Raw genomic sequence first — 13,462 nt, forward strand, 5'->3', positions numbered from 1 at the left:
ATAAAAAAACCAAGACACCCTACTTTTCAAATCCTAGGAAACATAATTAGTATTGGTCCAGAGGTCTTGTGGACTTCCATTTATAATTTGAAAATTCCCTGATATAAGCTGTATGGACAGTTTTTATTCAACCTCAGCCTGGCAAGCAGAATTCTGAGATTCTGTAACACCTTGAATTATCTTCTAATATTCTGGTCATATGTAAATTGTTCTAGCAGTAGGGCCATATCTAAAGTTAGTCATAGGGGAAATTGAAGGTGCAGAAAAAGTGCTTTGCATAATACAGAGTACTGTAAAGTTTTGTTCCCATGCACATAATTAAAATGTCAGTGTCATCCAGGAAAACTGACCTAAGCTTGCTATGGAATTTTCTCCACACAGTCTTTACAATATTACCAGAATAAGGAATAAGTCCCCCACACCTTTTGGGTTCTAATTCCTCCTGAAACCTCCAGCTAAAGGACTAAGTCCCCATAAATATTTTTAGGAACTTCTCAATGCCTACTACATATAGGTTTTTAGATCCCTTAAGCTTACATAACCTGTGCAAGGCCCTGACTAAGGAGTCTCCAGTGCTGGAATATAATCAGCATGGCAAGCTGGGAATCAAGTTCTTTTCTTTCTGGCATTATTCTAACTGTACTGAACACCCATCATTGCATACTGCTAATTCCAATTTTTTTGAAAAACAGTCTCTTTTTCACAACAGTAGTCTCTTTTTCAAACTGGAGAAGAGAGGAGATTTTCTAGCAGCTCAGTACTGACCAGACAAATTAATTAGCACAAGTAGCTAAAGAATCATCTGCAATGGAAATGATACTGAAGAAAAGAGATTTTTTACTTTGCATCAAGACTATTAACATACAGATGAGCTCCAAAAACACTGAAAACACTAATTGTTGTTTATAGACGTTTTTTAAGTAGAGTTGGTAAGAATACGGATTTGTAGATCCTATGGCAGTAAAGGCCAAATAAAGAGAAGATTGATTGGAAATTGTGGCTTACTTTAGACAGCTGGATTAGGTAGAAATCACCCTGATGTGCAGTAAAGCAAGCAACAAGAATTAGGGCTTTGAAATAGCGTGAGGCACGTCCTAGAGTGCTAGCATTTCCTTCCTTGGAATAAACTGTCTTAAAATCCCTCTATAAATGACTGTTCATTAGCCTATCAATGTGTATAATGGCTCTCAAAATCATAATAAGAATTAATAATAGTTCAAATAGCAGAAAGGGACATTAATTTCTCATTCATGAATATTAATGCTTTAGTAGACAGTGTCGTCCTGACATGCTTTCAAACTTAATTCACAAGTCTACAAGCGATTACCTGATACATTCAATATCAAAAACATCCCCCCTGAGCCACCAAGAGATGTCAAATCACCCTGACTTGGACACTAGTAGAGAGGATGAGAGAAGGTTCAGATTACAACAGTGTTTGCAAAAAATGCCCCAATGGAAAATAGGAAAGGGGATAAGGAGGATGATGAATATGCTGAACCCCAGAAGACCAGTATGATGGTGGATTGCAATGGCAGAAGACAGAATTACTGGATAGTTGGGGTTGGAAGGGACATCTGGAGATCCTCCAGTCCATCCCCTGCTGCCAAGGCAGAATTAACTGGAGTAGGTGACACAGGAGCTTCCAGACAGGGAAACTCCATGAGCTCCTTGGGAAACTGTTCCAGTGCTCTGCCACCCTCAATGTAAAGAAGTTCTTCTTCAGTATTAAATATTGGACTGCAGAATTAGCTGCATAGGAGGTGTGGATGATCTGTCAGGCTGTGGCCCACAAGAGGACACGTCAACTCCTCCCTTCCAAGAGGATGGATGGAAAACCACCTGAAGGGCATGATCAGGTGCTGGTGCTTCAATGAGCAGCTTATCCCAAGGCATCACAGAAGCTGAACAATAAGAAATTCTTTATTGTTTTTCCCTCTTAGCACTGCAGACTCTGTGCAACAGGAACTTAAACTTGAGAGATGATGTTCCCCGCCTGATTTCCTTTGGAAGGAGAAGGAAGTAAGCTGCCAGGAGTAAATTTCAGGTAATTTAACTGCACTGCACCTCCAAATAACTGAGCAGGGAAGGATCTTGTGAGATGTATTTAACCTCATTATATCTGATGCTGGGTCTTGAAAAGCTTTAGTTGAACTAAAGACTCTTATGAATATAAAATCAAAGTGAGCTGTACATTAAGGGTTTCGTATTCCCCGACAGCTGCGCATGTGCACACCCAGCTCTCATTAACAGCGATGGCAAATATGTGTGCCCATCACTCAGAAATCAGACCTCTGACTACTTTGTTGGGTTTGTTTTTTCCTAGAGATTTTCTCTATTGGATCTCTAATTAATCTCCTGCTCAGCTTTTTTCCTTTTAAGCTATCCCTCTTCCTCCCCCCCCTTTCCAACAGGAGCAAACCCCACAATCACTGTATTTTTTTGTCAAGTTTTTCCAAGCCGACACAGTTTTACAAAATGCACCTGCATATATTAAATACAGGGAGGGTTTGCAGCACATAAACCACAGACATGTGGAACGGAATAAATGCCTGGGACTCTGAAAATACTTTTGCTGCCTGCCAACTTTAAACAAAAAAATAATAATCAAGCAAAGGTAGATATGAAAATGAGAACATGAATGTTTTTGCATTCTTTTTGTGATCACTGCAAGGCAAGAGTCTGCAACCTTGTGGAACAAAACACACGCATTTCATTCTGATTAACATAAAGACAGCCCCTTCTAACATGATTCACAATTATTAGTCTCTCTCTTGTGTTTGGGGATATATGGATTATCAGCCTAGCATATTTTGAATACATACACATTTTAATTCCTTTCCTAAACCATTTTAGGCACTACAGTCAAAATGCAGAGACAAAATTTATAGATCAATAATTCGATATTTTTTTCCTTCTCTCCAGTTAAATACCTAAACACTGTAAGAGATAAAAGGCAGTCTCAAAAAAACAATAAAAAGCCAAGATCACGGATAATGGAAGGTAAGTCACATTTGAGAAGCCCCTGCTCTTCTATTTTTAAGTTTATTATTATTTTTCTGTAACAGGCTATTTCACTAGCTGCTACTGTATGTGATGTACTTACTTATTGCCTCCACAAACTGTTCAAAGGAGCAGTATGGGAACAGCGGCTCAGGCAGCTCTCTGAAAAACATCTTGAGTGCTCCGGTGACAACGTGGATGTCCTCCCACTGGCTGTCGTCCAAATTCAGCTTCTCTTCTGGGAAAACACGAGGAGAAATGGAACAACTGGTTTTAATGAAACAATTACAAGACACTAATTATTATGTTAATGTTTGCCTACTATCATCAGCAACCGTTAACAGCCTTCTGCACCTAGAGGTTTGGTGCTGTGCATGTTTTTTTTTTTTTTCCTTTTTTTTTTTTTTTTTTTTTGTAGGAAGAGAACATTTTCAATGGAATACCATCTGTAGGAATGCAGCTAACAAAAAAACAAGAGACACAAAGAGACAGTACCATTGACACAGTATGTCAGATACATTTATTCCCATAATGCATCAGTATGAAAATTAGCATCACAGCTCAACATGATTCAAAGCTATTTGGTTTTGAGGCCGAGGGGCTAAGAGTTGCCAACGATGGACGGCTCAAGGGACCGGCCTAAAGGCCTTGCTGAGCCAACAGGAGACATATGCTAAACATGGCAATAGAAAATGAGTTATTGCTTTACATGTGTTAGCCTTGCTATGTACAAGGGAATAATGGGGAGCGCTTTTCTCCTTTTTTTTTTTTTTTTTTTTTTTTGCCTGAATGTAATGTCAGCAAGGAATAGAGGACTGTGAGAGAAAGGATATTAATTCCTTCGTACTGCTTCAAAAATATTTTGTTTGGTTTTCATCTCTGGGAGGAAGATTTGCCCAGCAACAATATTAGACAGACCCCTGTTGGCCTACCTAGGCTATGCAAAGCTGTCAAAAATGATAACACACTAAAGACAAACCACAAGTGCCTCCAAAACTGTTTTGCAAATAAAAAAAAATGTTTTCTTTTGAAGCTTGACTGAGCTAAGGAATTTAAATATAAAAGAAACTAAATGCTAAAATAGAGTTTCTAATAAAAATAAAACAAGATTGGGTGATTATTCCATTTTTATTTGAGTTTATTTTTTTGGTTTTCTTTTCTTTTAATTATAGGAGAGTGATACTGTTAAAACACAATAAACAGTGAGATCATAATCCATATAAAACTCAAGGAAAGAGCAAATCCTTATTAGTCCAAATTAAAATGACACAAAATGACGCACACTTTCTCCAAGTTCTGTTACTCCAAAAATGGAGTTTGCTTTTTTTCCCCCATGTGCTATGATTTTCTCTTTTAGAAAATTTCAGTCTGGATGCTAATCGGGGCCCAACCATGAAAACTGCTGAACAAATTTAATTTGAAGGAACATAGTCCTGAAATGTTTTGCTAAATGTCACTGAAATTTCATGTTTAGCAAATCAATGGGCTTCAAGAGCAGTCCCTTTACTGAGCTGCTGCTACACAAAATGGTGAAATCATTGGATACACGTGGACACCCCCAACACCAGATCCCCCTACTGTAACGGTTTTCTCTACTTTTGGGCAGAAAATCGTATTCCAAATGGAGTTGTCTTTCAACTTTTATTTAATAAATGTTATTAAATGCTTTCAAAAATTCTGGATTCAGGAGATGTACACAAATAAAGAATGGACCCAGTTCCTTAACTTGGAGTAATGTGAGACAAAGCTGGAACAAAGGCAGACTTGTGCATTTCATTTAGATGTCTTGCTTGCTTCTTTGGTTTCAAGCCTCTTTTTTTTTTCCCCTTTCTTTCTTTTTTTCCCATTCAATTACCTCAATCATAAAAGTAATGATTTGATCTCAAATGAGTTACCAGAGGGGATCTTCTTTAGACTCTGAGATCATATTTGATTGATCGTATTTCAACAATTAGCCTTTTATTTTGCCACACACTATTGAACTAGATCGACAGCATCTTAGCAGGCCAGCTTTAAACAGTCAACTGTTAACAATAGCATCAAAAAGAGAGACCTGATGGGGTTTACTGTCACTTTAAAGAACAGGGTGGGTTTTCACATTGTTGAAATCTGTCAGATATTTTGAAATGTCCCTCTCACTATGGTGCCACACCCCCTGCGTGCCCTTATAATAAAATTGGTTTTACTCCTGATTAAATCATTTTCTCCCTACCCACTACCATACTTCTCATAATGGACCTGTGTGCTCTACAGCTGGTGTTCTTCCCATGGTACCAATTCTTACTTTATCTTTTAAGCACTTTGCTGCTAAGATCTCATGCAGAGTGCTTATGTTTTGTTAAGAGCTTCATTCTTAGAGAAATAGCTTAACACATGTTCTAAAAATGTTGTACAACTTATTGCTTAAAACACATTTAGAAAATGTATAAGTACTGTAGCTTTGGCACAGAACTTTAAGTAGAAACCTTAAAAAAAAAAAAAAAAGAAACACAACTTGTTTTTGCCATGCATTTGTCTTAAATGTCTAAAGTGGAATGCTTGACTTCTAAGGCTTTATAGAGACTTATCTTACCAGATTTTTGCACCATTTCCAGCTCTTCAAGGAAACGTGTTAGGAATGTATCATCGTGAAAGCAAAGGGTGTCAATTTTCCCTCTAGCAATAAGAGAGTTTTTAAAAATGTTTGCTAGAAGGAACAAATGCCAAGTCAAAAAAAAAAAAAAAAAAAAAAAGAAAAAAAAAAAAGAAAAAAAAAAGGAAAGAAAATAGAAGTCCATTCAGTGTAAGACTCTTGTTTGGTTCCCACTGGTTGGAATCTCTCACATGCCATGGCGAAAGGGCCATAACCAAACACACACACACATTTCAGGCTGGATTTAAGGGGAGGACCTGGCTTTTTGGCTTTACTCAGACATATTTCTTATTGGGGTGTTTTGCTTACATAAAGATTAAGTCCCAAATCTGGTATTTAAACTTGACAGTCAAGGACTGCTTTCAGTCAGAAGATACTGTATCTGGGAAGATGCTCAAAATCTCACAGTCCTAAAAATTTGCTTTAACTTGTCAGTAGTATTTGATTAGTTCAACCATCACTGCCAGTTGATATCATATATCTTAGATACAGACACAAATATGCCCAGAAAATCCCATAAAATTTATGCTAATACCCAGGCTGAAAATATAAAGACCACATTAAGGGGGAAAAAATAGTGTGGGCACTTGTCAAGGTTATTAGTTTAAAAAAATCGATATACAATACATTTGTGAAGGGAATGTGTGTTTCACTGTGCTATTATTCAGCCTTTTCAACAATTCACATTTTTAATGGCACTTGCAATGTCTGCAGTAGAACCAAATGGGAGATGAGCTTTGGTTTAAGGATGCCATTCTGAGGTTCAGAGAGGAAGAAGGTAATCTATGGATAGATCAGCTGTAGACAGGGAGGAAAAAAAATAAAAATATGAAAATCAAACCAGAGCTGAGTTTTGAAAGAAAATGGATTTGGTTCCTCTAACCACATGCCTGGCTGGTATGTAGACTAATCTCTAGGAGCAAAATGCAGTCATTTGAGAACCCTGCTCCTTCACTTGTCTTTTCAGATAATTAATAGCTTGTATTTTCCCAGCTCTAAGCTGTCTCTTACCCATGCTGCCACCACATGCCAGAGCACCACCTTCAGAGGTTTTTGCCCCCTTTGAGCATTGCACATTCCTGCAGCTCATGGATGACCACAAATCACGTGGGAAGCAAGTTCTGCAAATCCTGCTGGCAATGCCTGGTCTGCTGGGGAAGTTGTGCCCTCAAAAATCTTTCTAAAGCCAGGGTCTTTTTGGGGCTCATACTGTGATCCATTTGCTGGTGTTGCTGCCTTTTCCATCATTTCTCTGCACACAGCAGCACTGGGATGAAAATTTGGCATTTGAGGAAATCAACCCCCAGCTCCAGCATGGGAAACCTCAGAGCACTGGGTTTTTATCCCAGTGACCAGTGTATAAGCCAAGGGAGATCTCCCCTGGAGAAAGTCCTCCATGGCACTGTTAAATAATCCTTACAATCTTTCTCACAGTAAAATCATTGCAGAAGAGCTGGGTGTGCACAAAGGATTCCTAGCTGTCTTACATCTTGGGAAATTTTTTGGACTCACTCATCCCAATAGGAATTTTACTACTGAGACATCCAAAACAGAGTCCTGTGGTTGAAAGAGGAAAAGAAAATTCCTCATGCAAAGGAAAAGACCAATTGACCAGTGTCATTATGCTTTTTTTTCCAACTTGAAGAATCTTGTATGAAATTTGAAGACACCGCTTTTTCCCTTTTTTTTTTAATAGTAACATTAATAAAAAATATTCTTCTGATCATTCATGGTGTTCAGTAGGAAAAAGGGGAAAGAACAGAAGTTCTCCACATGCACTAGCACAGTTTTTAATCACAAAATCCCCCTGTGAGGGCTGCTTTCATGACTGACAGCACAAACACCTTCCAAACACTGGAAGGTGTGTGTGTGTGTGTTCCATTGCTCTACCTGCATTTTCCAAGCCACAGCCTTTCTGATCACCAGTACACAGGCACAGCAGCATTTTTGGGGCACACAACTTCTTTCAAACACTCAATTTAGAGCAGCAATTGAGCACAGAGATGTCCAGACATGACAGCAATGGGATGGAGTGAGGTGGTGATGATTGTTTCTCACTCTATGGCCAGGAGCTCAATCCCTTGGTGAAACAGCACAAGATGCTGAGCTTCCCCCATGAAGGAAATCCTGCCCTGACATTGAAGTCTATATACACCCTCCAAAGTGCATAAACCCCCTGGAACTTCTATGAAATAGCACAACAAAAACCTCAACTCTTGTGAAGCAATAGTTTCCTCATTCAGGTGGATTTTGGTGAGTTCTTCCTCTCTCCCTTGCTAGGTTTGGGAGATCCATTGTTCTGCCTGGACTCAATGCATGGCCCTTCACCTCCAAGAGTGTTTAAACAAATCAAGGAAAATGTCAGCTAAGCAAATCATTACATTTCGTCTGCAATGGATTTCTAAACAGCCTCGCCTGAATCCATCCAATGCTAGCACTGATGACTTATCAGGGATAGAGTCAGCAAAAGAAAGCTTGTGTGCTTTTCTCCTCCTCTGCTGGAGGAACCTGGCATGCCCTTTCAACAGAGAATTTAAGCTGTGATGTTACAGTGCCTGAACATGTGTTTATTATTGGAGTACCCATTTCTGTGAAGTCCAAGCACAAATTACTGAGCAACTTCAGCCAAAACGTAGAACATCTCTGTGTGCACCAAGAGTGCTGCTTGGTTCTCCCAAATGACAGTCCTCTGACCTGGGGCATGCTGGAATAACCAAGTGCAGCTAACTTAAACCTCCGCCTGCCAGAAAAAGAAAAGGTTTCTGTACTTGGGCACAGTGGGTCATATTCATCCTCATATAATTCCACAAAGTCCAAAGAGTAAGAGAGGGGTGAACTGTCTCATTGTTTCTGTGAAAAAGATCCAGTACACTTGAGGAGTTCAGGGGTGGTACGTGATGAAGGCACGCAGAGGAGTTCAAAGGTTTGGAAAAGTGGTGATCCAGTGATGCCACAGCACCTGGGAAATTTCCACACTATCAGTTGCTGTTTAGAACTGCAAGTATAAAAATATTCATGGAAGGACAATCATTTTGGCAGCCAGAAACAGGTATCATCACCAAGGTACTCATATCTGCCAATACCTGCTACAAGCTTCAATGACCGATATTACTTTTGACTTAGCATATTCTATCATTGTGATCTGAAGCAATAATTACTGTGATGGGATAATAGTTACAAGTACTTTTAAAATTCATTACTACTGCCAGACTCCCCTGGAGGTGACTTGTAAACAAAGAGTAGGAGCAGGCAGACACAGCCTGAGCATGGGACCTGCAGGGCCTGATCACTCCTTCTTTTGAGGCCAGAGAAATAGGCAGGTGCTGCCCAGGCTTTAAAAAAAGAGACAAGAAAAGAGCAGGAGGAATTCCCACCCTGCTCTTACCCTCCCACAGAGCACCAAGGCTGCCTGAACACCAGGAAGGGGCTTGGCAGACTTTCTGCAACTCACAGAAATTAAATGTCTGTGCTGAGGGGAAATTACATTTGTCTTACAGTGCTGAGATTCTGTTCTCTATCTAATTCTCTCTACTTATTGCACAGTAACTTCAGCTTCTTCCTAATAGTTCAAGCACACTTTTTTTTTTTCTGTTTATTCTTCCCTCCTTATTTTGTACTGGACTAATGTCTACAGAACAAAAAAATACCAAATACTTGCTTACACTTAAGTAACTTATTCTTCAGGATACATTTTCCTATTCAAAGGGAAAAGTTCATTCTAAAGTCTGCTTTTGACTTCATTGATCTTCCCTTCTTTGCTGTGCCTTGTGTATACATACATTAGTTAAGGTAAATATCTGCCTTCCAACTTCAAATCGGTTATTAACATTTTTTTTATTGTGTAATTGCTCTCCAGTAAGCTTCTCTGCAATCTAATTTTAGGGGTTTTATCTTTTATTTCTTCCCCATTTACAGTCAGATCTTTTATCAGATTTATGTGTATCAGTGTCCACAAATCTACATTTTAAATAAATTGAAGGCTCTGAAGATCTAATACAGAGAGGAATTGGACAATGACTCTCTGTCCCATTTTCATACTTCAAAAATATGTTCATATTCATATCTTTTTAATTGTGCTACTAACTCAGAGTGCTTTAGGATTCTGTCATATAGCTGTTCTGTTCTTCCCCTTCTTGCTGTTTCTAACACTGCTTCTATTTCCATTCTTGTCAAAAGCCTTTTCATAGTCCAAAAATCTGTACACAATGTTTTGTAATATTTGGCAGACTTATCTGAAACCTAATTCACTGCTTTCTTGTGATTCATGGGTCATAAATTATTTCATATGTAATGTACCCCAAAGGGTAAAAAAGTCTTTGTATTAAATTTCAACCAGACACTTTAAGGGAGAGAAAAAAATAAAGGGAAAAGAGTATTTTTGAGAGAGTCTGCAAAGATCTGACCTCAATATATTGTCTAGTGTGTTGTCTTCCACAAATGGCATCTCAGTATCCTTTAGTAAATATAAGATTTCAACATGCTACAAGCAAAAATGCTCTGCTGTAGTGTGGGCTTGCTATGGACAACTTTAAAGAGAAAGAGAAATACAAAATATGAAGCACTGGCTCAGACGAGAGATGCATTAAATCAGTCCTGTCTCCAGTGATTGTTAACTGAAAGGGTCTGCATGAAAACAATTCAAAAAAACAAGAATACCACCCAATCCTGACTTGTTGCACACAGCCAAATATATTATTGTGACTGACCCCAGTAACAATGAGCTTGTGCCTCAGTGAGTGAGTTTCAATAATCAAAGGAAATAATTAACAAAACAATAAAGATCATTATAACTTCCTTTATGTAAATGACTTCCAAATGTAAATAGATCAAAGCTCAGGCTAAAATTAAGCAATTCCCCTAGTCCTACAATACTAGAAGGGAACAAACATATATGGTTTGTTTACAGCTATAAGGATTATCAATGAAATAGTATTTGGTTTTTTATTACAAAAATAAAAATCAAAAGAATTCTCAAAGTGCTATTCAAAAATTCCTCATATCTGTAACCTCATTTATTTTGATGGGACAATTTCCAAGGATACAGGAAATGCCCACACATGTAAATCTCTTTTCTCACACCTTGTTTTTTCTTAGGATGTCCAGAGCACAAATTTGACATTTTTATTTTTTAATGAACAGGCTCTTTGAAGCAGAGCATCTGAAAGAAGTATTCTTACATGAAATCAGGTGCACACAAGCTCTGTAGATGTCAAGGACAAAACATTTTATTTTGTATAGAATTTATCTTTTGGTTTGCTAAAGTCAAAACACTTCTGTTCATCAGAACTTTTATAAAGGACTGTTTCATAATATGAATCCATTTGGATTATCTGACCAAAGATAAGACTTCAATGGACTTACTATATCATTCACCACTGTACCAGTGCCACAAAAGGGAATTACAATTAATTGGATTATGTTGGTCTCCACCCGCTGATTGTAGAAGAGAAAGTCTGAAACTGTAACTATTTCAAACGGACCATATCTCTCATCAACCATGGGATTTGGGCTTTAATTTACCAATAAAGCTTAATTTCTTCTCCATATTCTCTTCTGGTTAGAAAGAGGTCATTTAAACACTTTATTCAAGTTATTCAAAAAGAAAGGACATTTTGTTAAATACTTTCAAACTAGCACTTTAATACTTGCACCTTGCCTTTAGGAATTATTTTTTTTCTACAAGCAATAAAGTGAGTTTCCTTGAAAAACCCAAGACAAAGATCCAGGACTGCATTTGGGTAATAAGAATAATTCAGGTTTCACCTCCCTTGGTTCAGTTCATGAAAACTTGGCTGAGATTGTTACCTAACACAACAATTTGTTATCAGTTATATAATGAACAGAGAATATCACTTCACCTCATGGACAGGTATTAGGTAGTGAGAGTTTTCCATGGCAGAGCACCATGCTAGATGCAGTTTTGTCTGTATGGAAAGTTACACCAGGAAATGCAAAGGCACAAATATAAATTTGATAAAATTTGATATAAGTATAAATTATAAATTCTATTAGCTTGGAAATACTCATGTTTTACAATGCAGGTAACTACAACTACATTAATTAATGTGACTTACATGCTAAAACCGAACAAAAATACCATTCTTATATTGTATTCCCACAAGCGTGTACATATATATATATGTATGTATGACCATACCTAAATTTGCTTATATATTATAGTTTCACTGATGGCTCTGCCTCAAAGCCATTTGCATTTTTCCTCGCTACCCTTATTGGAAGGTTATTTCAGTGCCTAATTCCTTCAAGTTGCAAGACTAAATTATTCAACTTTATATACTTTAAAAATAATTATTAATATCAGTAATGCTCACTTTGATTCTTTTTTGAAATTTTTTGTCAAACTTTCGCGTTCGGTTTAAGGAATAAAAAGTCCTCAGTCAACTTACTTCAAAACCATGTTGCTTAATTCACATTTGCATTACTTTTTGCTAATATCTGAAGCTCTAATTCCGTTCCCTGGATATTAGCTGGGACTAGCTATGCTGTTAAAGATAGGAATGCTTCTAAGTACTTACTGAATCAGGGCATATGAGATGATAATTGTATGTGTTTAAAACAAAACTTTAAACAGGAGGGGATTATATAAGTTGCTAAAACAAATATATCTTCAAGTACACTGAAGGACTTTTAAATGTTAACGAAATGTCCTTTGATAATAATAGTGCTAATAATAACGCAAATTTTCAAATATTTTTATGCATTTTGAGAATCACGTGTTACCCTGAATGTGGAAGATTCTTGGTAAGTGCACTTTTTCATACAAACTCATCAGCTTCAGGGTTCCACTCACCCTGAAGTCATACCAGTGGATCCTGTCCTGATCCAGGCATGGGTTATCCTGCACATTTCAGCTTCTTTTGCACAGAGCTGGCTTACAAACATTAATATTTTTGTGACAGCAGAAATAACTTCCATTGGAGAATAAGATGACTGCAGGTGTGGAAGCCCAAAGTGTCTGATCAAACCTGTGCTCATGAAATCCTTGGAATCACAGGACTGGTGGGATACAGAGCTGCATATGCAGCAACATTTGAGACCCTGCCCAGGTAATTTTGGTTGAAAGGCTGGAAATTTGGGGCCAGTGTGTGCTTAAAATAATATCTCCACCCACCCTGCCATGTGCAGTTCCACGTGCCATTCCATAGCTTCTCCCACTGAGCCTCAGGAGATGCATGAACACCCCGGGGCGCACGTAACACGCCTGGCAGTGCCCGTGGTTCCTCCTTGGCAGGGAAGGGGTGCGATGAAATTCGGGTGACTCACATCACGATGTTTTCCATTTCCCACACAGCCTCACGTGTGAGGAGGAGCCAGCGGCGCCTCCTGCACCCACCAAGTCCTTGTTCACCTCACACCTTTCCCTCCACCTCGTGTGCACATCCACATTTTGCATGTTCATTTTCCCCGTGGTAGAACCCAGAGCAGATTTGCCACGTTGCCCATTGATTTGTGCCTCCCTTTCTCTTGTCCAGGGTTTATCTGGATGTGTGTCCCAATTGTAGTGCTTCCAATGCCTCTCATCCTACCTCAACTTACAGCATATATTACAGGAGGACAAGGGTATGCTTCAAAACAATTTTAGAACTTCACAGTACATGGATTTTTCCTGTTCTACAAATTAGTCTTGTGAATGGACTTGTAATAATGAGGATTTCAACATAAAATAAGAGATTTTCATGTCTTTGGTTCCTTGAGACACATTCAGGTCCCTCCCGTGAGAAATATATTAAAATATTGATTAGATTAGAGCAACATTTCAAATAAATGGAGATTTATACTTCCTTTTGGAGACAGAATCTTACAAAA

General features: G+C 38.2%; 1 protein-coding gene across 3 annotated transcripts in view; it reads right to left on the reverse strand.

Annotated features, from left to right (window-relative positions):
- Positions 1–13,462, reverse strand: part of ARHGAP15 (Rho GTPase activating protein 15) — a 325,074-nt gene that overhangs the window by 54,304 nt on the left and 257,308 nt on the right. For all 3 annotated transcript variants that reach the window (XM_085584122.1, XM_085584123.1, XM_085584125.1), the window contains one exon: positions 3,107–3,241. In XM_085584122.1, coding sequence (XP_085440248.1) covers positions 3,107–3,241 — 135 coding nt within the window. The remainder of the gene's footprint in view (positions 1–3,106; positions 3,242–13,462) is intronic.

The sequence above is a fragment of the Lonchura striata genome, chromosome 7 (assembly GCF_050655825.1).
Source record: "Lonchura striata isolate lonStrDom1 chromosome 7, ASM5065582v1, whole genome shotgun sequence".
Classification (NCBI taxonomy): Eukaryota; Metazoa; Chordata; class Aves; order Passeriformes; family Estrildidae; genus Lonchura; species Lonchura striata.